The sequence below is a fragment of the Asterias amurensis genome, chromosome 3 (genome assembly GCF_032118995.1).
Source record: "Asterias amurensis chromosome 3, ASM3211899v1".
Lineage (NCBI taxonomy): Eukaryota > Metazoa > Echinodermata > Asteroidea > Forcipulatida > Asteriidae > Asterias > Asterias amurensis.
In genome coordinates, this window is record NC_092650.1 from 8,880,095 (window position 1) to 8,905,266 (window position 25,172).

At 37.4% G+C, this 25,172-nt stretch overlaps 2 protein-coding genes across 2 annotated transcripts; one reads left to right on the forward strand and one right to left on the reverse strand.

Annotated features, from left to right (window-relative positions):
- The first annotated feature begins 154 nt into the window (after positions 1-154).
- LOC139935387 (aurora kinase-like) lies at positions 155-14,097 on the forward strand. Its single transcript, XM_071929948.1, has 10 exons — positions 155-263; positions 2,999-3,076; positions 4,032-4,175; positions 4,822-5,066; positions 6,742-6,933; positions 7,686-7,830; positions 9,514-9,662; positions 10,888-11,062; positions 11,323-11,379; positions 12,064-14,097. The coding sequence occupies exons 2-10, from the start codon at positions 3,050-3,052 to the stop codon at positions 12,169-12,171; spliced, it is 1,242 nt and encodes a 413-aa protein (XP_071786049.1). The 5' UTR covers positions 155-263; positions 2,999-3,049; the 3' UTR covers positions 12,172-14,097.
- On the reverse strand, positions 13,813-24,656 carry LOC139935389 (uncharacterized). The gene is made up of 3 exons (XM_071929950.1): positions 24,231-24,656; positions 18,344-19,245; positions 13,813-17,673 (listed from the first exon to the last, which is right to left on the reverse strand). The coding sequence occupies exons 2-3, from the start codon at positions 19,192-19,194 to the stop codon at positions 17,451-17,453; spliced, it is 1,074 nt and encodes a 357-aa protein (XP_071786051.1). The 5' UTR covers positions 19,195-19,245; positions 24,231-24,656; the 3' UTR covers positions 13,813-17,450.
- Positions 24,657-25,172: the final 516 nt, after the last annotated feature.

The following is a 25,172-nucleotide window of genomic DNA, read 5'->3' on the forward strand; positions in this document are numbered from 1 at the left end:
CTGATAATTAATTCATATTTTTGTTAGATCAAAAATATTGTTTAACAAACTATACTTTTATAACTTAAAATAAAGAGTCACTTGAACCTCATGAATATTCAAAGGGAGCGGCATCTCATAATGGCCAATCAAGAGCCTCACTTTGCGTTTCGAATTTAAAAGGTACACACTTGGATTTCATGCAGCTCACGTACTGGACGTCGGATCTCTGATTTCAACACAGTTTGGTCCAAGAGTAATTGCTTTTATTTACCCTTTTTTCGGTAAGATATCATATATTAACTATATAAGATTCTCCGGAGGGAAATACAGGAGATGTGTATATGTTTTATTCCGTTGAAAAATGAACCAGTCTGATTTGTTTTTACGTTTTAATTTTAAAAAAAGTCTTGCTCATCATTGACCTGATCGTGAATCGGACGTCGGACATAGGAATTGTTTTTTTGGTTAATTCATTTTATGTCATAATTTTAAATGTAGTCGTTAATAGTATTTTGTAGTTCAACAGGTACCTCGAGTTTGACCGTGTTTCTGATGCTTTCTGTGATGAACGTTGACGTGCACTGGATCCGTGCCGTGTAGGACTGTAGTGGAGGAACAAAATGTAATTGTTATTTGTAAAAATGTTTGAATGTCAGAGTCGGACAACTCGTCCGGCCGGACAACTCGACGTTTCGGACAACTCGACGGTTCAGACAACTCGTCTTTATAGCCAAGACTTGGTCGGACAAGTCAAAAACGGAGCCCATGCGGAAATTACGTCAAATAATAATCAATCATTATGATCTATGTGATGTCCAAATGAAAGATAATAATAAGGGCCGGCCACTGTTGCCAGAGACATGAGATTGAGAGTCAGACAATTGGGGTACGAAGTGACTTGGGTACGATGAGCATGATGAGAAAGTTGCGTCAAAGTGAAGAACATTAATTATGCAATAATACTAACTCAAACTGGACACTTTTTTTACAAAGGTTATTGAGGAATAATTATTCTGATTCCTGCAATTATTTTGCAAGTGCAACAAGTCGTTTTTAATTACCATGAAATATAATCAGTGTTGATGTCCACATGAAAGAAAATAGCGAAAGCCGGTCTTGGGGGTACAAAGTGACCGACATTGGTAGTCTTGTAGTATAGCTCCACGCTTGGACAAGGTTACAACACCTCTTTTTTCTTTCTCTTTTAGGCCTATTAAAAGTTTGTTTAGGGCTTTAGGGGCCATTCATAATTGTTGATGTTTTTTAAATTTCAGGGTTTTTTTTTTTTAATTAGTGGGTGGGTGGGTCAAGGTAAATAATTGAAAAAGCGAAATTCACTTTTCATAAAAAAAGTTAGTAAATAGGAATAAAAAAGCAAAGTTTGACTTGCCTGGGTACAAGCGTTCCTGCGCGCGATGACAAACCGAGGCAGAATGTACGTATAATGTAAATGTGCATGACTAAACCCCATGCATGTGGCCGGCCCCACAGTGAAATACCATTGGGAGGACGACCCACGTGAGATTCAGGCCGCGTATTAGTCTGGTTCCCTGACCAAAGATTCCTTGACGTCTCTTGTTAAAAATCTTAGGTCAGGTATCACCCACGGTTAAAAATAGAGCATGACGCAACTTGTCAGGGTCGGGGGTCATCTCCAGGGAAACCATGTCTGCACGTACTACTAGGCTGGAGGGTTACGAGATTATTTTGATCGTCAATTAATTACAATCTGGTTCAACACGCATAATTTCGACAGCTAGTCACCAGATTTTGCCCCATTTTTACCACTTTTAGAAATCATGAAACTTAATTCTCAAGTCAAAACACCTTTGAAAAGAATATTTTTGAAGAAAAAGGACATATCAACCGATCTACACAGTTTTTGGGCACAAAAATCGTTGATCACGAAAACTCCCTGTTCACCATACGAGAGGTTTGTTTGTGCTTCTTGCTTGCTCTCAAGAAATCCGAAAGAAACGGCTTTTTCAACTGCTCAACAGCAATGGAAAGGTTTCCGGAAAGTGACTCGCCCGTACAGCTACGCCATTGGGAAATTGTTCGGTCAATTAGTTTACTGGCCCCGGGCACACATACATGTATGTACAAGTAAAAGTACATGTAAACAATGTGTAGTTTTATTTGTAATACTGCATAAACAAATCAATGTTTTTATAATCGAAATTGGGGGTGGTTGGGTGGGTCACAAATCTTTGGAAAAGAAATCGAAATTTTAAAACATCGACAATTATGAACAGCCCCTTATTTGTATAATTTTTATATTTAGGTACAGGGCCTAATTATTTGTTTAAATAAGGATGGACAACTGTTTTGTATATTTTGTTAGTTTTAAATGTTATTAACTTATTGTTATTGTTTAGAGTAGTTTGTATGCTTAATTTGATAATTTTCTTACATTTTATGATGATGGGTGTAGCCGAAAACAGGTCATCTTGCTTATTACGCAGCATGCCAACTCAACATGCTCAAACGCCTGCCAACTTGCACACCAATTGGTCAACTTGTGCCCCAAGTTCTCCCAACATGACCAACTCGTACGAAGGTGTATTTCACATGTTTGGAAATGAACTGTCTACTAATTGCGGAAATTATTAATTCGGAAATTAATTCATAGCATCCAACTTATGAATGATTTCTGCTGAGGCTTGATTGGACTTCTTTCAGGGTTTTGAGTTTCAATTTATATAAAAAAATTGCACAAAATATTATAATATTTTCTTAATGAGGAGTGACTCCCAAAATATTTTAGATTTATCAACTTAATGTCATCCAAAATGTAACTGCCGTCCGATAAACATTCTTTAGTAAGAACTTTACAATGTATCTTTCACTTTTCAGCAGGAAAACATAGCCTAGAGGCAGAAAGTTTAATAGTATGTCCTATAAATTGCTATTCTAAAACAAATCTATTTCCCAGGTATCAACAATTTAGCAATTCAATGCTGATTAAGCTTGTCTAAAGCTACATTTGAAAATTTTATTTGTTCTTTGTTTAAAGTTAAGAACATCACATCATTGTTTGTCCATCTGTGAAGGAAGCACATAAAGGATGGCTGCCTACAAGCCTGAATCTAAGGTAAGTAAAATGCAGGCCTTTTTGGACCTTCTATCTGCAGCAATTTACTGATAAGTCATAAATGAGCTTGTAGCATTTATTTCCTGATGTATGATGTAAAACCTGAATTATAATTTTCCTGCTTGAAAGCATCAAAAGAAGTACATGTAACTCTTGAGATCATGACAGAGTAAGCCTAACTGAAAAGAAGATGGGCCCTTGTCACTAGGCTGTGGTCTATCAGTATGCTCCAGATTTTACAACTTGGTCTTTGAGACCCAGTTTACACAAATAAGCAAGAAAGCTGGATCAGACCCGGTTCAAGATTCAGCAAGATTTAATGCATTTTTTTTGCATTGCCCTCAGCACGTGACTTTTTAGCGCGTCCAGATTATCTATGAAGAAGTTGAGAACCAACAATTTGTGTTACTCCGTGGTTGTTGTTTTTCTAATTATTCTAAAACTCAATTTTTATTTAAGCAAACGTAACCTAAAACTTTTGATGTCACTGCCTATAAAAATCCGATTCCAAAGTCGGATCGAAGCTAGATACAGCGCATGTGTGAAAGTGGATCAGTCACAGTGGATCTTGATCTGCGGTCGTTAAATAAATTAAATCAATCAATCCATCTTTCTGGATCTTGTGTAAACGCAGTGTGATTCACACTCAATAAACAGCCACATTTTATTCACATGTGACGGGGCAAAAACACAAGTTGGGAAAAAACAAGTTAACAAGTTTAAAATCTCACTTTGTTTTTAGTGTAAGAGTAGCAAAAACACACAACTCTAAACCCACTGACTTTTGACTGATTATGTAAACTTCTCAACTGCTAAGTGAAGTTCCATTCCATACATCACCATCAAAATGAGATAATAATGAGCTTTGAGTTATTATTTGTAATCAATAAAAACTGTAATTAAAAAGAACTTAGAATTTAACCCAAAATTCTTGTGGGACATTTTTGATTTACAGTTCACAACACCTACTGGTGCACCTCGCCACAACATGGCTCCTAAACGAGTAATGTCATCACAAAATAGGAGTTATGGTAATATGGGTGGCAGTGTTTCAGCAGGATCATCTACACAAGCAACGAGAATACTGCAGAATGGCAAGGTACAACCCCCTTTGATGATGTCCTTTTCCTGCAATGCATTATGCAAGAACTAACACTGTCGGCCATTTATGGGAGTAAAAAATTTAACTCGCATAAATGGCCGACCATATTTGTCGACGATGTAAAAGGAAAACCACGCAATTCTGAGTGATACTTGTGTGGATCATTATATTCTTTTTGAGATCTCATCTTAAATATTCTTTTTAGACAACTCATCTATTTTCAAAAAAGCGTGGTCACTTACACGGCTGTTTAGTCACTTACACGGCTGTGTCAACATGATTGTGGAGGCACACCCTCTTTAATTTAAAAACTAAAAGATGCTATAATAAGGGGGATCTTTTCTGTGTAAGATTTTGGGGGATGAGGTCTCTTCTGTAAGAGATGTTTATAAAAGAAATTTACATGAAGCCCCATTTTCACAAACAATTCCACAATTATTAAAGCACAAAACCTGTCAAGTTGCCTACTACGTGTTATGTTGTTTAGACCCAGAAAGGTTGGTAAGACACTCATTCAACAATTACACCTGTATTATGTAGCAGTTTTGCCATCATTATTGTTATCCCCATAAATTCAACCTTTGCTTTTATTCTCCAGAATTCGGATGAGATTAAAATTAGTGATTTTGTGCTTTTGTTACAGCCATTGACATCAAGTAGCAGTAGTTCTCAAGATAGACATAATATAGCTTCAGGGTTTCACCAGACGATTCAAAAACCTGCAGCTAGAATGGTGCCCAATCGACCAGACACCGGCAGTGAGAATAAACCAGACAGCATGTCGCATAATCAACAACATAAACCAGCAGGACCAAGTCGAGCACTCAAGGATTCACAGGCAGATAATGTTCCAAAAGCAAACCCCTCAACTCTGAAGCCCCAAGAGACGTAAGCTTTTGCTGGTATTATTACACCTAGTACTATACATAAACATAATTATGTTGGGGTTTTTTGGTTTTTTGGGTTTTTTTTATTACTAAGGGTTCATTGGGTTGTTAGCAGATATTCATACCTCAGACGGTGCTGCTATTCCTATTGATTGAGAGCGCGTCATGTGGGGGTTTAAACGATTGATGATGACCAGCTGGAGCTCTTTATAACCGGTTGTTTTTGGATACGTTTGTGCGGGTTAGCCCACAACCTCGTTCTAAGGGGTGATTGATCTTGCTGTCCCATTTTGGCTCATGAATACGAGGATGTATACTACTACTACTATGCCCACAAATGCATATCCGAAAACTATCTCAGTCATAAAAATGCAACACACATACAGGGCTCAAGGAAAGGACGTCGGCAGTGTTGTAGCTAGGACATTTTTAGTGGTAGGCAGCTGAATTTAAATTTGGTCAGAGATTGCGAGCAACGCGCATGTATTCCACCAGATATACTGCTATCATCTTCCAATCTTTTCAATTTTCCCAAAAACAAATCGTCCAACTTACACTGCGAGGCCATCTTAAAATTTACACGTATCAATTTAAAACCCAGCTTGCTGTCCACACAAGCATGCATGACAACAGGTGGACGAAGCGAACATGTTTACATGCCTACATCCGGGATACGCGAACTGGTACACTAGACTTTACACACCCCTCGCACTGTTGTGTGGCGATACTGTTTGAGTGTACAAGTAATGCAATCCCTGCGAAAAACCCACGACTAGACTTGTAGTGCACTCTACGGTCCACCACAGCGAGCGCTGGTGCACACCACATGTACAATACATCATGTACATGTACATGCTACCAGCACACTGCGTCTGTATGTAAGACTGTAGACGGTATGCCTTCTACACTGAAATATAGTTCGTTCAATAAAAACGTCAGGGCACATTTCACGAAGAAAATTGATGCAACAAAAGAGGCAAGTTACGTGTGGAACACGTTAAAGGTTTTTATTGCTCGAAGTTCCGGCTCAAAAAAATTACACACTGCATTTAAAATTACAAAACACAAAAAACATGACATTTTAGTCTTGCAATATGATCAATATCGGCAGAACTTTTAATTTTGTATTAGTTTTGGGGGAAATTTTGTGGTGGGCGGCAGTCAATTTTTCAGCTGAAGTGCCGGGCTGAAATTGTCGGTGCTGGGCAGGCCCGCCCACCGTGGCTACAACGCTTGACATCGGAAAACGGATAAGTTTTACAGAGTTTCTTACTTAATTACACCTTTTAACCAACAGGCATTTATAAATCCGTGGGAATAAAAGAATAGTGACTCGGTCCTAAACTGCCATTTCAAACCTTGTAGGGTCGTAGCTAGCCGTGCGATAAAAGGTCAAGCCGAAGGCTGGGGCCTTTATTGCATGGCCACAACCCTGCTGGTTTTAAATGGCAGTTTATAAACTCGTCGCTATCGTTTATTCCCTTAGTCTTACTAAGAACATGTTTTTTAACACTTTTTTTGTAAGGCGTAACCATGTGGATGGGGCACATTGTTATATCCACCAAGCATGGTGTCTGGTTTTAAAATAGAATTTTCTTTAAAATGTATTTAAATAATAAAAAAGGGGATCTTCAGGTTTACTTCAAGGTTTTTTCTTGTTTTTTGGTTATTTGCAGATCCAAATGGTGTCTGGCTGACTTTGATATTGGCAGGCCTTTGGGTAAGGGCAAATTCGGCAATGTGTATCTGGCCAGAGAGAAGGGCTCTAAGTTCATTGTAGCACTCAAGGTGTTGTTCAAGTCTCAGCTGCAGAAGGCTCAAGTTGAACATCAATTGAGAAGAGAAATAGAGATCCAGTCACATCTAAGGTTAGCATTAAAAATTTAAGGTTAGCATTTAAATATATCGAGATATTCGGTGATATCACAATTTATTTTTGTGTCTAAAATTCCAGTATCTTGGCTAATGAAGCTAGAAAGTATTTTATATGCCTAGACAATTTAATCGCATTTAAACATGCATTTTGCAGGTGTACTGTCTACCCATGTCATGATACCAGGGCCCATTAGTTACACACACATTTACAAAGGCAAACTCCCTCAATTTGTATTTCATGCATTAATTGGATGTGCCCATACCAGTGCAGTGTCCTTCTTGCTTATTGTATCTAATGCACCATAGTGTTGTCATTTACAGGCCAGACTTCACTGGCATATAGGATACCAATGCAGTATTGTTTGTTTAAAGACACTGGACACCTTTCGGTAATTGTCAAAGACCAGTCTTCTCACTTGGTGTGTCAATAAACATGAATGCACAAAATAACAAACTTGTGAAAATTTGAACTCAATTGGTTATTGAAATTGCAAGATAATAATGCTACGTAAGAGGGAGCCGTTTATCACAATGTTTTATACTATAACAGCTCTGCATTGCTCGACGCTGTTTACCGAGTAAGTTTTTAGGCTGACAATTATTTTGAGTAATTAGCAATAGTGTCCAGTGCCTTTAAGGACAACACATTGGTTTATAAACCACAGGTTGACGTAGCATGCAAATTACTTTCTAACAGTTGTGTACTTAGACAACTAGCTGATTGTCCTTATTGATTGTTTGACAGACATGAACACATTCTACGTCTGTATGGATACTTCTATGATGACACTAGAGTGTATCTTATCTTAGAGTATGCACCAAGAGGGGAGTTGTACAAAGAGATGCAATCCCAGAAATCAGGTCATTTTGATGAAGAATTATCAGCAACGGTGAGTTAATATAAACAATAACAAATTTAAATATCTCATTTATCTCTGTACACACAGTTTGATTATAGATCCTCTCCATATTAAAGGAACACGTTGCCTTGGATTGGTCGAGTTGGTGTATGAAAAGCATTTGAAACTGTTTGTTATGAAATGCATATGGTTAGAAAGATGTTTTAAAAGTAGAATATAATGATCCACACAAATATCACTCAAAATTGCACGGTTTTAATAATTGCACGGTTTTAATTTTACGTCGCGAACTAACACGGTCGGCCATTTATGGGAGTCAAATTTTTGATTTTTGACTCCCATAAATGGCCGACCGTGTTTGTCGACAAGGTAAAACGAAAACCACACAATTTTCGACAACTTTCACAACATCTTTCGAACCATACCGATTTTATAACAAACGGTTGTAGAACGCCTTTCAAAGACCAACTCGACCGATCCAAGGCAACGTGTTCCTTTAAACAAAAGTCAGTAATCGCTTGGCAGAGTGCATAGTATCACGCATCCTGAGATACTTGTTGCTAATGGTCTGAATAATCAGAGGGAAGTTAAGTTTTGTAAATAACTGGCTTTTGTTGTATTTACACTGCATACAACAAAACATATGTAAACAAATTATCAAATTTGTCACACTTTAATTGGCGGTGGCTTATCTTTCATCACCAATTTTGTGCATTTCAATTAAAAACGGATATTTCAAACTGCTCAGAAGACTTGGGTTGATTTTGTAATGGCAAAGATGGGGCTTCTGAAGTTAGACAAGGTGAGTTTTAAAAACAGGTTGTTTTTTTCTGTAACAGCAATGATAAATTTAGGGTCTTAAAAAGGTAACCTAACTTTGACAGTGATACCATACCTGCGAACATTTAGATTTAATTAGAATTGTCCAGATTATTGAGATTACAGGCTGCACAAAATCAGAACATTGATTTTTCTGACAAGAGACAATAATGAACACGATCAAAAAGTTTGAGCCAAAGAGGGTGGCATTTGCTTGTGACGATACAGAATTTCTTGCGGGATACAGTGATTAAAAACAAAAAATTAAACATACATCATTTGTATACAACATGTAATAAAGTTTACTTGCACGCCTGAGTACTTGTAAAACTAGTGTTCCTATTTCTGAGCAGTTCTGAGGTTTCAATGTTGGCAGGTTTGTGACGGTTTGTCAAACAGAAATATTTATCTGGACAATAATATAGGCCTACTGGTATGAACTAATCATCACTGACCTTGCATTTTTCCGGCAATGCTGACCAAGTGTACTGCTGCTGGATGCAGCAAAACAACTAAAGATGGGGTCAGTCTGAATGGCTGGTCAGACTCACATGAGCAATAGTGCCTAGTGGTCCAGTTCGACGCCATTTTCAGCGCTGTAAAGCATTTTCTCTTCAAATATCGCACCACTATTGACATCATGAACAGCACCCTTTGGGTTGTGGCCTACTCTTAAATTTGTAAATAAGATGAGAACTAATTTTTATGAACCTTAGTTAACTGTTCATTCACATTCCACTCATCAAAACACATTACTAGTGGCAAAAGCTTTATTTTGGCAAAATACCACTTCCAGGTGACTTTAAAAGAAAGTTAGTCTATTATTTTGTAACAAATGCAAGTGCTGCACTGCTGGAATCATTTATTTATCTTTAATGCCCTTGTACATTGCAGTACATCGCCCAGTTGGCTGAAGCACTTGTATACTGCCATGCTAAGAAGGTGATTCACAGAGACATCAAACCAGAGAATCTACTTCTAGGAATAAAAGGTGGTCTCAAGATTGCTGATTTTGGTTGGTCAGTCCATGCCCCTTCATCAAGGTAAATCAAAAACGCAGGGTTTAATACAAAACAATTTAGGACTTTGTTTATTAATTTATTAATTTGTCTATAGAAATCAAAACTGTATCTTTTATGCGCACCGCTAAATGTAATAAAATGGAAGTCTTATATCGCACACGTATCTACCACACAATGTACTCTTAGCCTGTGAGTATATGCAAACTTTCAGAAAGATAGGTTATTGCAGTCATGAATTCTGAGACCCAATTATTTAGCACCTTATAAGGGTTTACAAGGTGCTACGGCGCATACAGCAGCCACAGCCAGGAATACACTGGGGCGAACCCCTTCTCTTTTCGATTAGTGCACTGGGACGAAGCAATTGTAAGGTGTCTTGCATTTTATAAGGACACAAGTGTGTCTTGTAGTGCTGGGCGAATAGTGAAATTTTGATATTCGGATACCGCTGGCCAACTATCCGAAATTAACCGGATATTCGAATAGTTTTTTTCGCTGCTAGAGGGCGCTATTCGTTTGTGAATGAGATCGTATGGGCGGATTGATATTAGTTTTAGACAGTGTCACCCGGTTCATTCATAAAGATAACCGGATCTAATTTAAAGATGGTGATTTGCTTTTTCTGTTGATCGTGATTGACTCTACGTGAAGGAAAACTTTTGAACAAATTACGTCAGAAATGTCATTGTTTTAACTCTTCACGGAGGTGAGCATAATTAAATACTTAATGTATGCCGTTTTATGCTGTCTTAATAGAAGTTTCATAAGGATTCAGACAAAACATTCCTATCAGTTGTCGCCCGACGACCGCGGATATTCGGATATTAAAAGAATATCCGGTTACTTGGTTGTAATTACAGAACTATCCGGTTTATAAATAGGTATTCGCGCCCTATGCGGATATCCAGTTAAGAAAAAAAAGGCATTCGCGGTTACGGATAGGAAAACCTATTCGCCACTAACCGGATATTCGAATAATTCGCCCAGGCCTAGTGTCTTGCATAGGGACACAAGTGTCATGGCTGGGGATTCAAACACACACTCTGCTGATCAGAAACACCAGAGTTTGAATTCAGTGCTCTTCACCGCTTGGACACGACACTTCCACATTAAATGTAACTCTTGGTACATGTATCCGTTTATAATCTACATTTTGTTAAGCAGCTCGTTTTTGCTCTTAGTTTTGTTTGCACTGGACGATTAAATATGTTGATAGTGTTTTTATTTTATTTTTTTAATCTCACAGGCGAGCAACCCTGTGCGGTACGCTGGACTACTTACCCCCTGAGATGATCGAAGGCAAGACCCATGATGAAACAGTAGATCTCTGGAGCCTTGGAGTACTATGCTATGAGTTCTTGGTTGGCAAACCACCATTTGAATCACAAGGACACGGTGAAACTTACAAGAAAATTGCAAAGGTTAGTATTTTCAAAAGCTATTGAGGAACACTGTGTTGCTGGGTTTCTTTCGTACTCTTGTTTTGACTCTTTTCACTGAAGTTCTGACTCTGTCTTTGAACATCCACAACAGCAATCTTTGTTTGTAGTATAGTCATCACTCCTTTTCTTTATAAAAACAACTCAGTTTGTTATAACTTGAAACATGCGTTTGTTAACTCACCAAATGTTCTAAGAAAACTTATTGCTGAATCACATATTTCAATTGTTTTTTTTAACAGGTGGATTTTACTTTCCCTAGTCATGTCTCGGCAGGTGCAAGAGATTTAGTGTTGAAGGTAATGAAATATCCATCAGTCTTGGACACTGTATTAAAGAAAATTCTCAAATTGAGACCGTGTTCTCAGCTAACTTAGATTTGCCAACAGGAATGATTTCCAAATAGCTTGAGTAGAATGAATGAAACTACTTTTCAAAATTATGGAACAAATTGAGCCGCACTTTAGATGCAAAATGACATTGGGGTCAGTTTTCAGTTAGTTATAATACATAGGCTAGCCACCTCATGTCGAGTGAAGTACGAGATCCTGACATAATTTCCATCATAGGCTCTGGCTCACAGCCAAGGTTCTGCGATTAACAGCGAGTGCCTACTCATATTTTCTCAATTTTTTTTTTGGAATCTGCTGATTGATTATTCATTGATTAAACAAAGTAAATCAATTTCTTTTCATTGTGAAGCACAAAACCCCTGGCTATATGCTGTATTTTGAGCATTAATTCTGATACATGTTCCCTTGTATTGCTTGGCGCCTTTGAATGGTTTTACATCAGATTAAGTGTGCCTTTATAAATGCTGTGTAGTTATTATTTTTATTATTCATATCTGATCGTGTCATTTAATATTCTGGTGTTTACAAAAGCAGATTAGTCGCGTGCCCTAAAAAGTTGTGGGTGCTTACATATCTGATTTTGAGTGGTCAATAATAAAAACAATGTCTTAATCTACCATTTGTCCACAGCTTTTGAAGCACAACCCTTCCCACCGTCTCCCTCTCGCTGGTGTACTAGCTCATCCATGGATCCTTGAGAAGGCTCATAAAACAATGACCCAGGGACAGAAGTCGTGACCTTCAGGTGCTCATATTGCACTTGGATAAAGTGTGTGTAAATACAATACATCAGACACCAATCTTTGCTCTGCTCAAATATGATAACTGACAAATGCGGGTGCTGAGTGTAAAAACTGTGTACATTTGTATTTAAACTTGCGTACTAATTGTTCTTCTTGTAGTAAATAATCGTGTGAATACTTGTCGGAGGTGTTAATCAATCAATCAAGCAATCAATCAATCCATATAAAATATTCTTGGATTGTCACCAGTGTATAGAGTGAACATGAAAATGCAATAAATATTAATTACTGAGGTGCTGTAGTTTTTGAGAAATGGGTAAAACAATGTCATGAAAATACAATTGTAAATGCTTAAAATAATTTTGGTCTCATAGTATAGTTGATAGTAAAAAACATTGTGAGAAACAGCTCCCTCTGAAGTGACGTAGTTTTCAAGAAAGAAGTATATTTCCACGAATTTGATTTTGAGACCTCAAGTTTAGAGTTTGAGGTCTCGAAATCAAGCATCTGAAAGCACACAACCTCGTGTGACAAGTGTGTTTTTTCTTTTATAGTTATCTCGCAACTCTGACAACCAATCAAGCTCAAATTTTCACAGGCTTGTTATTTTATGCATTTGTTGAGATACACCAAATGAGAAGACTGGTCTTCGACAATTACCAATAGTGTCCACCGTCTTTAAGCATCGGCATAGTTTTTATCAAACGTAAGCGCCAGCAAGGTTTTATCCCTGCCCTGTAATTGCATCTACTCTGTACATTTGTGTATGTATTTATAAAGTACAGTAGATACTACGAGAGCAGGCACTGACTTCACTAAGATCTAAAAAGAGTCATTCCCAAGTGCCAAGCAAAGAGTGATGTAAGGGATTAGTTTCTAATAGTGATCTGTATTATGACATTATTCTTTGCTAAACATTTAAGATTGATACACATCTTAACAGCAGTCCTATGGGCCTTTTTTTTTAAATCTTAGCTTAGGCTCTGTAATCATCGGTACATTTTTTCCACCTAAAATGGAAATGTGAGCCTAAGCCCAGGTTTAGAAAAATCCTTCGCTCTTGTGAAATGAGCTCCGGAGATCAAGCTGTCAAGTTCAAAGCAATTTGTTGATTGTTTACTTGCAAAAGTATCAACAGTATCTGTGTGGATGCGACTTGTAAATGCTACATGCTTTAACCACCTCTGTGATATTGAGCAGGCCTGATACTGCAAGGAGGCAACAAAGAGATTGCCTCAGTGCCCCCTGGTCATTGCCTTGGTGCCCTTGAAATGCCCCAGAAGAAATTTACAATTTCCTCATAGGGTGCCCTTTGACAGGGAGGAGAAAATGCCTTGGTGCCCTTGCCTTTTTAAAACGAAGCATACAGGCCTGCAATGGGGGTTGTAATGCTAATGAAAGGCAAGGCCCAATTAATGTGAATGACTCTAGGGTTGATGCGACCCATTAACCTTTTAACCTTGCATGTTAATTTTAGTGTAGTTGTATAAATAATATGTGGTTGAAAACATGGACATTTTGGTTCTAGTTTACGTTTAGGTAAATGTTTTCTGTTTTGATTTTTATTCTCAGTATAATTAGTCAATGTTTGGGTTTGAAGGCCATTTAATTAATCAGTTCTCTATAGCACAGTAAATGATTTTCAAAAAGGAAATCCAAAAGAAAGTCAACTTTATTTGCTTTCAGGTGACTGCATATTAAACCGTGTACCCACTAAATACATCCCAATACTATATGATTCAGCCCAATCAAATGCCCCACTATAAAAATCCATCTAAATACTGTACACCTTGAAACAACTTGATCAAGCTTTTATGCCCACACCAGCTAACCAGAGTTATAGGGCTCTGTGACTCAACTAAACACCAGCTAACCAGGGTTATAGGGCTCTGTGACTCAACTAAACACCAGCTAAGCAAAACTATAGGGCTCTGTGACTCAACTAAACTCACAGCTAATAAATAGTCAAATATAGCTTTAACATCCATTAAATCAAATCCTAAGTTTGCAGTTACATATAATAAACTATGGCTTGTTTTGGTACATGTTACATATTATTATTAACTTTACCTTTTGAAATCTTTGTTTAATAGTATCACTGAAGCTTTCCATCAGCAGATTTATTAATGTTTAATTACAAGCAAATTTAAATCAGTTATTTGTAATTTGCATATTGTTGAGTAGATAGATTTGACAACATTTGTAGTTGGTAATGAAGAAAACTGTTCCCATGGCCCAATTTCATAGAGCTGCTTAAGCACAAAGTTCTGCCACAAGCACTGTGTATGGCATGAACGTGTAAAATAAGCAAGCTATTTTTGTGCTTAACCACATTTTTTGCTTAAGCAGCTCTATGAAATTGGCCCCTGGTTGTTTGTGTGGGAATGAGCCAGTCACATACATTGTACATTGTAAATCAAACACAGGCAGGAATACATTTTTTTTAAAGCATTCAATAACTTGTATAACATTTGTATGGTTCAATAACCAAGTGCATAGGGAAACAGTATTCTGAATGGCGACACTATAAACTGGTAAAATCCATCAAGCTTATACTAGTCCCGCACCTAGTCTGATCATACCTTGAATAACTTGAATAACTTGTAAATCCCAACTTGAATAACATTACTGCATTGAATTGTGTTGTGTGGTGAGAAAAAAACTCCCATTTTTATTGACTGGTTGTTGAATATTGTTGGCTTACTGGACCATATTGGGAAAAGTATACATGTATGTGTGTGTGCATGGACATATTTATTTTAGCCCCACTAGAAATGTACAATGGAGTGTAAAATGAACTTATTTGTGTCTATATAAATGACAATGTAGCCCTTTTTTAAAGAAAGATTCTGATTTCAATCTTTTGCTTCAAGGAACAAATCACCAAAGATGGACTGATATTACACGCCTATTAAAGACAGTGGACACTATTGGTAATTGTCAAAGACGGACCAGTCTTCTCACTTGGTGTATCTCAACACATGCACAAAATAACAAACCTGTGAAAATTTGAGCTTGATTGGTTGTCGGAGTTGCGAGATAATTATAAAGAAAAAAACACCCTTGTCACACAAAGTTGTGTGCTTTCAGATGCTTGATTTCGAGACCTCAAATTCTAAACTTGAGGTCTCAAAATCAAATTCGTGGAAAATTGCTTCTTTCTCAAAAACTACGTCACTTCAGAGGGAGCCGCTTATTTTTACTAATTAGTGTCCACTGCCTTTAAAGGAAGTACATGTTTGGTAATTACTCAAAACAAATATTAACTTAAAAACTGACTTGGTAACAAGCATTGGTGAGCTATTGATAGAACAAAACTTTGTGGGAAACGACTCCCTCTGAAGTAACATAGTTTTTGAGAAAGGTTATTTCTCACTAAAATAATGAAAGACTTCTAGCTTGAAGTCTTTTATTCTTATATGAAAGCACACAAATTCGTCCATCAAGGGTGTTTTTTTCTTTTATCATTTTCTCGCAACTTCGATGACCAATTTACAGGCTTGTCACTTTATGCTTCAGATGGGATACACCAAGTGAGAACACTGGTCTTTGACAATTATCAAACATGTACCTTCCCTTTAAATCCATGACAGTACACAAGGAGCTTGCAATAGAAGTTAATCAATTAATATTTTAATTTGGGACTCTATTTCACAAAGCAAACTTTCTTGATCATAAGATGTGCTTCAATAAAGTGTGATATCATAAATGGCACAATTGACAACTCATCATTTAAAAGATGAATCTTGGTGTTTTAGTAAATAAAGCCTTGGTTTACTGCAATAATGTATATTAAATGCATGATTCTTCTCCTACGGCACGGTATTTTATAAAGGCACATCATTTTTACTTAATCTTGACATATTTGGATTGATTATCAGCAGTGTTGTAAATATCATGATGTAAACATATGGAAATAAAACTTGTTTGTAATTGTAAGAAAGTGAACCAAACTTCTGTTATGTTTTCAGAATAAAAATCTACTTTGATACCATGTACCCCTTCAAAATGATGTACAAAATAGGAAAGACCAGGCATACATAAAAACCGACTTGGTAACGAGCATTGGAGAGCTGTTCATAGAGAACAGCTCCCTCTGAAGTAGCATAGATTTTGAAAAAGAGGAAATTTCTCACTAAAATAAAGTTGTTTACATGTACTCCTGCCTGAAAGCATACAAATTCGTCCAACAAGGGTGTTTTTTCTCTCATCATTTTCTTGCAACTGCGATGACAAATTTTTGATAAAAATTTTCACAGGCTTGTTATTTGATGCTTATATTGGGATACACCAGTAAGAAGACTGGTCTCTGATACTTCATGGAGGCAAGGAAGGCGATTGCCTACATGCCCCCTGGATATCAGTTTGCCTTGGTGCCCTAGTAACGCTACAGTAGAAGTTTACAATTTCCTCACAGGGTGCCCTTTACCAAGGAGAAAATGCCTTGGGTGCCCGTGCCCTTTCAAAAATGAAGCAGGCAGTTATGTAAATTTGGTCCGAGTTCAACAACTAAGTGACAATGTTGGTATATTATGTCATTTGGTGTTTAATTTGTTGGTTTTCTTTTCCTGCTGCTGGAATGCAAGTTAATTATCTCAAGACTGCTCAATGTCCAGTGCAAGGGAGATGCAGATGTCTTTGTTATTGACACATTATGTGTACAGCAGTATACATTACAACACAGGATGGAACTATAAATTTAATATGATTTAGGAGAAAATAAAATAAGCTGTTGCAAACTGCTTCCCAACCAAAAGGACCTATGGTACTTGTATAAATGCAAACAATAGTTAATGGCATGATATTTCGATCCCTGCTGTCAATTTCAACAAACTCTTCCAAACTTAGAATTAATTTTAGGCCTTAGAACGAGTTCAGTTCCGTATCCGAAGACAGGTTACTCGCCCTTTAAACTCGAGATAAGATTAATCCAGAGTCTTTCTCAGACTAAACTGAAAAACATCAATCACAAACTGTTACACAATAGTGTAACAGAAGTATTGAAGTGGAACAGAAGAATAGGGAAAGGGGCACACAGCACTGAAAAAGTAAAGGGGTTAACAATGGATAAGGAGACAAAGGTAGTGGAGGGAAGGGGGCTGGTATTTCAAGCCATCTGGTTTTGTTACAAGTGTTTTGTACTTGTTCATGTGTGTTGTCATAAAGCCTTTGGGAAAGACTCTGCGAGGGTTAAAATGTCACACTTTCAGCATTTTGTTGTGTGTGCAAATGATTTATTGTAAAAGTGCAATAAGAATTTTCAAAAGCCGCAAATCATTTTGAAATAGGTACAGATTTAATCTTCAGTAAACCAATACCACGTAGGTAGCGCACAATAAACGGTGTGCAAGTTAAGGTTACAGCAATCCGCACTGGTGCAAACACCTTATGAACACCATATGCCACCAGGAATGTACTTGTACCAGTTGCAATCCGTGAAGACACAGTATCTGAGCTTAAACCAATGGTCTTCAGAAGAGACTGCACATCTAAACCACTGCAAAAAAAACAAAAAACAATAACAGTTCTTGTAATTCATGTTACAAATTATTTATACAACTTTTAAATTACAACAAAAGATAACAAGAAAATTGCAAATGGGAACTCAATGTTAACAACATACCTGAAAATAATTTCGTTTGGTATGTTGGCAACAAGGCACCCTCCATTAAAATCCGAGTAAAACAACAAATACTCAAGTTCCTTATGTTTATCAACTCATTAACTTGTGGGTTGTCTATAAATAGAACCAATGTAAGCATAGGTCGTCCTTGCATTCAACCCTTGGAAGCATTCACATGAATGAAGGTGACAAACCTCCACGCTACCCACCACTATTACTTTTTCAAGCTTTCCAAAATAATCAAGCAGTCTTTGTCAGAAAGATTAGCGTCACAAAAGATTTCATTCAAACAGAAGATATCAAATGGATTTATACTATAAGATAGATCAAATTTATTGTTGTGATATTTCTGACTTTGAAGTGATACCTTTGTGCAGATCATAAAGTGTTGCATTATAAAAACTCAGTTTTTTTGGTTTTAATCATTACATAATAAAGAACTTAAAAGTTACCACTTTTAAATATTGTTTTCAATTTCATGACTATATGATAGATGTAGAACTGTACACATTGTATGATCCAGTTTAAAAGCTGATGAATTTACCTGGAGACGGCAAGATAAAAGCTTCCCAGAGACATCAAGGAGATACAGATGTGGAAGACTATTACAGTAGAGCCATAATCTCTCATGGCAATGGTGAGCCTCTGACGCTGTGTAAGCTGGCTATCTGCTGTTGCAGATGATGACGTTTGGGTGTCTGATGATGATGGCCTAGTGCTGTAGCATCGATGCAATGACCCTTGCATTACATCTTTCAGGTTCAACGAGCCAAACATAGACTTAGTACGGCAATATCGGGTACTTCCAGGAAGGCAAGTTCCTTGAAGAACACACGCAATCTCTTCATTCCATTCGTCCTTAGGCAAGCCAGACTTCAAACAGCTTCTAGCCCGGCTACCATCATGGCCATAGACCTTTCTCGGTAGCTGCTGACGTACTTGAAGACCTGAAGTAAGTGTAGGAATTACCAATGTGTGAAAGGTACGACAGATTGGTGCGGAGGCCATGGTCAAAGTGGACATTTGGCGTTTAGCTGATGTTCCCTGCATAATGTCAGTCAAATCAAGCTTGCCAAACATGGATTTGGTACGGCAGTACTTTGTACTACCAGGGAGGCAGGTCCCCTGTAGTATGCAAGCCATGTCATCTGACCATACCTCATATGAATCTCCAAAAAGAGATTTACCACTAGCGGGATAGCGCCCCCCTGTGTGAAAGTATTCCCGTTGTATCCCCTGGGAGACAGTCTTAAGGTGCTCAATGTGTCGTATCTTAGGATCAGGATTGGCACTGAGTTGTTCAAGAGCCTTCTTCACGATTTGTTTGGCATCTTGTGGGCGAAGCTTACCCAGCATCCTCTGATGGCCTTGGATTACCCTTGGTAATCTGTACATGATGATGTCAGATGTTTTCACTGGAATTCGTACTTAGTCCTTGATCTTTTCCTATAGAAACATGAAGTAGAACACGAACAACAAATAAATAAAAAACATCCATACCAGCATACCTTGATTAAAGGCAATGGACACCATTGGTAATCATCCAAAATAATTGTTAGCATAAAAACTTACTTGATAAAGAGTAATGGAGAGCTGTTGATAGTAAAAACATTGTGAGGAACAGCTCCCTCTAAAATGAAGAGGTAAATTCTCACCAGAATATTTAAATTGAATTCAAGACCTCAGTTTCTGAGATTTCAAAATCAAGCATCTGAAAGCACACTTGGGCGACAAAGGTGTTTTTTCAACAATTATTATCTCGCAACGTCGGTGACCCATTGGGTTCAAATTTTTACATGTTTGTTATTTTATGCATTGTAATGTTGAGATACACGAAAGTGAGAAGTCTGAACTTTGAAAATTACCAAAGGTATCCATCGCATTAAAGATGTCTTCATAAACAGTGTTTCTTGTACATTCCAAGAAGCTGTGACACTGTAATACAGTGTTATGTTATTGCTCAGGAATCTGCTCAAGGGTGAACGCTCACACTACAGTTACACCAAGCAGTCCCATCAAGCCAAATAATAACACTACTATCTGTTCGAAGTTCTCATATATTTAGTGCTAATCACAACGGAGAGCATCTCAAAGCATGAAACAGCATAAGTATGAAGCATAATATGAAACTGAGTTTAAAGGCACCTGGAAATAGGATTTTTTTTCTTTTAAACATAAGAGTATATGTTTATTAACAATAAAACAATTTTTTGAGTAATTATTTGTCACAATTTATATGTTAAAAAAATTAATTAAGTGCTTGGGGGTTGACTCCGCCTACCCCTTTTGTGACGTAGGAAAAGGAAGACTTTGCCTCGATCAAACATAGACCCCCCTTGATTCGTAGATAAACACACGTGCGAAAGTACATGTAACTCTAAGACGTGAGTTTGTACGCTGCGAAAAAGTTTTTTTTCTGGCATTTTTCCAGCAATGCCAACCAGGTGTATTGCTGCTGGATGCAGCAAAACAACTAAAGATGGGGTCAGTCTTCATCTGTTTCCTGCAGATCCCAAGTATAGGCGGTTGTGGGCTGCGAAAGTCAGATTAACTAGAGCAAAGTGGTCCGGTCCGACGTCTTTTTCAGCGCTATGCAGCGAACACTTCGAGCCGTCGTGCTTCGAATCCGGGATACACCACTCATTTGACATGACGGGTAGAGCCATTCTTTAACACGACTTCGTCCCAACAATTTTTCCAGCTAGTGGGAAGTCGAAGAAGGTATCTGAAAGACGTGACGAACCCAGAGAACATTTGCTAAACGTGAAAAAATTCGGGTAAGTTTGAACTTTGAGGGTATGTTTTTAGCTTTTGCCAAGTGACGCAATTTTTTGTTGGTACCGCATGAGATTCACCGTGCGTGCAGGTCCTATGTGACCGTCCGCACATTATACAGCAGCCATAGTGCGTGCGTGCAGTCTGCTCTGTGGCCAAATTTCTACATAAATACGTAGGCAGACCCACATCTTACAACCCATTTGGTCACTAAAAAGTCGCATAGTTAAATAAAAATAGCAGCAATAGCTTTTGTAAAAACCACTAGGCGTTCAACATGTTCAAGTTTCAATGTACGTATGTGTGTAAAATCGTGTCTAAATTTGTTTTGATGTGCCATGTTCCCAGACGTAATGTACGGGGGCCTGACTACAAATTTTCTCTTCAAATATCGCGCCTTGAATTACGTCACGAACAGCGCCCTCTCGGGTCGGGGCCTACTCGTAAATTTGTAAATACAATCAAAACTAATATTTTTAAACCTTAGTTAACTTTTTATTCACATTCCTCTCATAAAAACACATATTTTAGTGACAAAAGCTTTATTTAAAAAAAATACCACTTCCAGGTGACTTTAATTAAGATCAATTATTTATGCCATTTTATTTCAACTGAAAGCAAAGCATTTTCTCATTGGTACAAGTAGGCCTATATAGGGAAAATTTTGAAATTCTAACAGTTTAAGGGCACCAAGGCAATTTAGGGTCAATGGGGCAATACAAAAATTCATGGTTAGAAGGATACATGTTTTAAAAGTAGAATATATAAAGCTCTTCATAGACCAATTTGCCTGATCCAAGGCAACGTGTCCCTTTAATAAAAATCATTCATGATTACAGGCTGTTGATTCGTTCTATTTAAAGACTGTGGACACTAATTGGTAATTGTCAAAGACCAGTCTTCTCACTTAATGTATCTCAACATAAGCATAAAATAACAAACCTGTCAAAATTTGAGCTCAATTGGTCATCGAAGTTGCGAGATATTAGTAAAAGAAAAGAAAACCTTATCACACGAATTGTGCACTTTAAGAAAATGATTTTGAGACCTAAATCTGAGGTCTCAAGATCAAATTCGTGGAAAATTACTTAATTCTCGAAAACTACGTTACTTCAAAGGGAGTCATTTCTCACAATGTTTTATACTTATCAACAGCTCACCGTTACTCAGTACCAAATTTGGAGTAAATACCAATAGTGTCCACTTGCTACCATGGGTTTCTTAGTTTATATTTGTTAGTTTCTCCTTTGTCAAGCTTTTGATTGTATTGTTTGTGCTATTGTGTTGCTTGTTGTAGCTTGGGTCCTTGCTGTCCTTTTGGCTGCAAACAACAAGGGGGCTTGGTCCATCTGTGCTTCTTACGGTCCCCCTTCCAGACTTATTGTATTTGTTTTCATCTGCATTTTCTCCATTCTCTGAATTATAGCTCTGAGTGTTCAAATTCTTTGTGTTTGGATTTAGAAATGAAGTGAAGTTAGAAATGAAATAAGGTTGAGTTCAAATCATTTATGGTTGACTCCCATAGATGTTAGTTCGCAGAGTAAAAGGAATACCAGGTAATTTCGAGGCAAATTTGTGTGGATCATTGTATTCTACATTTGAAACATCTTTCTACCCATATGCATTTTATAACAAACGGTTATAAATGCTTTTCAAACTCGTCCGATCCAAGGCAAGATGTAGTTTAGTAGGTAGACCTTTTTTTATTGTTTTTACAGTAACACGCGTTTCAATTTGTCCTGCTAGATTGTTGATGCTGTTTCAATTGTTCAGTTACAAATTCTCAAATTTGTCAACCAATATCAGTTGCACATCATATTTGAAGAGCAAAATAGTAGCTTTATGCCTTTAGACCTACATTTTTATTTATTAATTTTTTAGTCGTCTACATCACAAAATGTTCAGAGCATGTGATTGTTTACTATCACAGGTGCTCCAGTTTCCTAAGTATCTGATTCAAAAATAAAATGTTATCATTAGGACTTGCCATTGCCAACTTGGCCCATCTGACCATTGTATACAGTGTATTCACTATTGGGCTTGGTAACACCGCGTTTCATTAGTAATAGTAACATGCGTTACACTTTTCGGAGGCTCATTGTGAAGTGGTGGTTAAGAATTTATCTAAGTTTTTACTATTTTTACATAGCCCATATAAAATAAGCCAGAGAAAAAATCATAAGTTGTAGCAATTGAAACCAGATTATTTAGTAATATTTCAAAAAGTGTATTTTGGTAACATGCGTTAATTACGCTCTTTGGGAGTACCCAAAACCAAGTATTGACACCAAGTGTACCGTCTGTACATTGAGTTGTAGTGAAATTGAAAGAATGAAAGAATACTGCCCGGCCATGCTAGTTCTCATTTAAAAAAATTCAGATCCCAACTGTAAAAAATCAAATTGATAAAATAGTAAAAAAATCATTACTTTTTGCACATCGAAGTGCACTAAAACTTACAAAAAATATTGGAAAAGTAATTTTTTTCACAGTGAGTTAACAATAAACAATAACATAAATTCCCCTGACACTGTGTTGGAATGCTATAATAAGACTTTGATATTATTATTAAGGGAATCAATGTGTGGTGAAGAGATTTTCAACTAGTGGTTTAATCCCAACGAGGCCTGGTTCTTGATAATTTAACCGAGACGAAGTCGAGGTAAATTATCAAGAACCAGGCCTCAGCGGGTTTAAACCACTACTAGTTGAAACCGATTCAACACATTTTGAATCCCATTCATAAATATACCTTGTCGGTCAAAAAACATCAACACCTTTGGTCAAAAAGTAAAATAGATGCAAAAATTATAATTGTTCAATGATTTCTTTCAACACAACACACCTCCAGCTATGAAATGGTAAGGCCCTCCGCCGCCCTCGGGTAAACAACTTCTTATACATGTTACAAGGGAATGCTATGCGCGCCGCGCGTATCGCGTGATGTGGCACAACTGTCCTGGCTGTTGCTCTCGACCAATAGGAATGAAGAAACTGTCTAATAAGCTTGCACACGCCCATGTTGTTAACACTTTTTACTGTGCATTAACAAAAGGTTTATGCACACCCACGTGACGCACTCTCCACCAATAGGAATAGCGAAACTGTCTGAGGTATTTATGAATACTATTTTATAAGAAGGGTAAAATTTCAATTCTGGGAGCAATTTCATTTTTCTAAGAAATTCCTTGGCCACCTTTTCATGGAATTGCCCATGACTTGAGGGAGCTCGACTTCTTTCCCCTGCACTAGTGGACAACAAGTTGTTGGAAGTATTCATTTATTAGACTAAAAATAAGTAAGAGTACGAGGGGACCTCATCAAAACATAATGCAAAATAATTTCCAAATGTCAAAAAATGTTGTTGGATTAGTAGGCCTACTGTACTGGTGATGGATCCCTGGTGATCAAAATACAGGTTAACACTACAACCCTAAATCCCACTTTGCTGGGCCATGGAGTTTGGCTCGGTCGTTTAAAAGGATAACTTTCCGTATGGCGCCACCACTTTTTCACTCATTTTTACAAAAAAGGATATCTCATTGAGGTAAATTAGATACTAAATCATTTCATATCGAATGAAAAAGTGGTGGTGCCATACGGAAACTTTTCCTTTTTGTATGCGATTTGTGACATTAGTAAAAAAAACAACTCACCGAATCAGCAGCATTACCACGGCAGTGCAGTACACCCCACATTGTATTGTTGCAATTTTGTTTTTATCATAATTATTTAATCAAGTTTGACAATACGAGACCCTAGCCAGCCAAGACTAGTTTAAGAATACGAAAAAGCAAGTTGTAACAATGATCATGATTGAGGTAGTCGGCCCGGCTGTGTGAATCACGTTTTCTGAAGTCCGAGCAGAGTTTAATTTACATCAGTCACTTCAGTTTGTGCGAGTACGTGTCATGAGTCCAAAGTTGTTTTTAATTCTGCTGAGTCATTTGAATAATAATAAACATTGTAATCATTTTTTAATGTTGCAATTCATGCATGACAGAGCAAGTTCTATGTTGACAAAAAGAAAACCTAATTTCGCACTCGTAAGGTTCGTGATCGATGAGGAGTGTGAAGGGCGAGTCGTCCAAACAAACACAGCAACAAATGATAGAACGTCATCTCGCCCCGGCTAAACAATCATGAACAACAAAGTCGCCCCGGGAAGCACGCCCCCTACGACATGAACAAAGTTGCCCGATCTACGCGACACGCCGACACATAAATAAAAACTAGCAATTTATACTTATTAAGTAAAAAGTCTAGCATTAGCAAAAGACCAATAAGACATGAGCATTTGCTCAAATCTCTATAAATAATCTTTTACTTGACTAACTTTTTACTTGACTCGGAAAATTAAATGGTCGGATTAGAAAGTAAATGCAATTACTTGGATTTTTAAAGGAACACGTTGCCTTGGATCGGTCGAGTTGGTCTTTGAAAAGCGTTCTATAACCGTTTGTTATAAAATCGGTATGGTTAGAAAGATGTTGTAAAAGTAGAATACAATGATCTACACAAATATGCCTCGAAATTGCGTGGTTTTCGTGTTAGCTCGTCGACAAACACGGTCGGCCATTTATGGGGGTCAAAAACTT